This window comes from Sinocyclocheilus grahami, unplaced genomic scaffold (genome assembly GCF_001515645.1).
Source record: "Sinocyclocheilus grahami isolate Dianchi unplaced genomic scaffold, SAMN03320097.WGS_v1.1 scaffold8798.1, whole genome shotgun sequence".
Classification (NCBI taxonomy): domain Eukaryota; kingdom Metazoa; phylum Chordata; class Actinopteri; order Cypriniformes; family Cyprinidae; genus Sinocyclocheilus; species Sinocyclocheilus grahami.
In genome coordinates this window covers 4,772-5,627 of record NW_015512236.1, presented here as the reverse complement: position 1 = coordinate 5,627, position 856 = coordinate 4,772, and the positions used below count along the sequence as shown (strand labels likewise).

The 856-nt window shown below is 41.5% G+C and overlaps 1 protein-coding gene across 1 annotated transcript; it reads left to right on the top strand.

The window, feature by feature from the left end:
• Positions 1-7: 7 nt before the first annotated feature.
• On the top strand, positions 8-847 carry LOC107578094 (elongation factor 1-alpha 1-like). Its single transcript, XM_016264082.1, has 3 exons — positions 8-157; positions 234-413; positions 521-847. The coding sequence occupies exons 1-3, from the start codon at positions 14-16 to the stop codon at positions 845-847; spliced, it is 651 nt and encodes a 216-aa protein (XP_016119568.1). The 5' UTR covers positions 8-13.
• The last annotated feature ends 9 nt before the right edge of the window (positions 848-856 follow it).

The window sequence follows — 856 nt, the reverse complement described above, 5'->3', positions numbered from 1 at the left end:
ACTATCAGCAAATATGGGCAAAGAAAGGATCCATATCAACCTGGTCATAATTGGACATGTAGACAGTGGCAAATCCACAACTACTGGTCACCTGGTCTACAAATGTGGAGGAATTGACCATAGAACAATTGAGAAATATGAGAAGGCTGCAACCCAGGTTAGTATTAACTTGAATTCCCTTCATCCCTTATGACTGTTTGGGTACTAAATTGTTTTTTTTTTTTTTTTGGAAGATGGGAAAGAGTTCCTTCAAGTATGCCTGGGTTCTGGACAAACTGAAAGCAGAGAGGGAACGTGGCATTACAATTGATATTTCCCTGCTGAAATTCAATACACAGAAATACACCTTTACTATAATTGATGCACCTGGTCATCGTGACTTCATTAAGAACATGATCACAGGGACTTCTCAGGTATTAATGCTTCTTGAGTTGAGCTCTTGAGTGTTTATCTGGGTTTTCTTTTCTGGTACTTTCCTATAAAATAAAGTTGACCTAAATGGTGATTTTCTCTTTCTTAGGCTGATGCTGCTCTACTAATTGTCTCCGCTGCGAAGGGTGAATTTGAGGCAGGGATTTCTCGCAATGGTCAGACAAGAGAGCATGCTTTGCTGGCTTACACCCTTGGGGTCAAACAGCTCATGGTCTGTGTCAATAAAATGGACCTCACTGAGCCGCCATTCAGCCAGAAACGTTATGATGAGGTGGTGAAGAACGTTTCGGTGTTCATCAAGAAGATTGGCTTTGAGATTGGTGCTGTACCTTTCATACCAGTTTCGGGTTGGAATGGTGAGAACATGATTGCCCCATCCCAGAAGGTAATGCCATTCTCAACACCCTTGCCATGAATATATATA

Excerpts from the sequence above, each read along its gene's own strand:
- LOC107578094 (XM_016264082.1), top strand. The coding sequence starts at position 14 with ATGGGCAAAGAAAGGATCCATATCAACCTGGTCATAATTGGACATGTA. Across the intron at positions 158-233 it reads ATGAGAAGGCTGCAACCCAG|ATGGGAAAGAGTTCCTTCAA; the intron begins GTTAGTATTAAC and ends TTTTTTTGGAAG. Across the intron at positions 414-520 it reads TGATCACAGGGACTTCTCAG|GCTGATGCTGCTCTACTAAT; the intron begins GTATTAATGCTT and ends TCTCTTTCTTAG.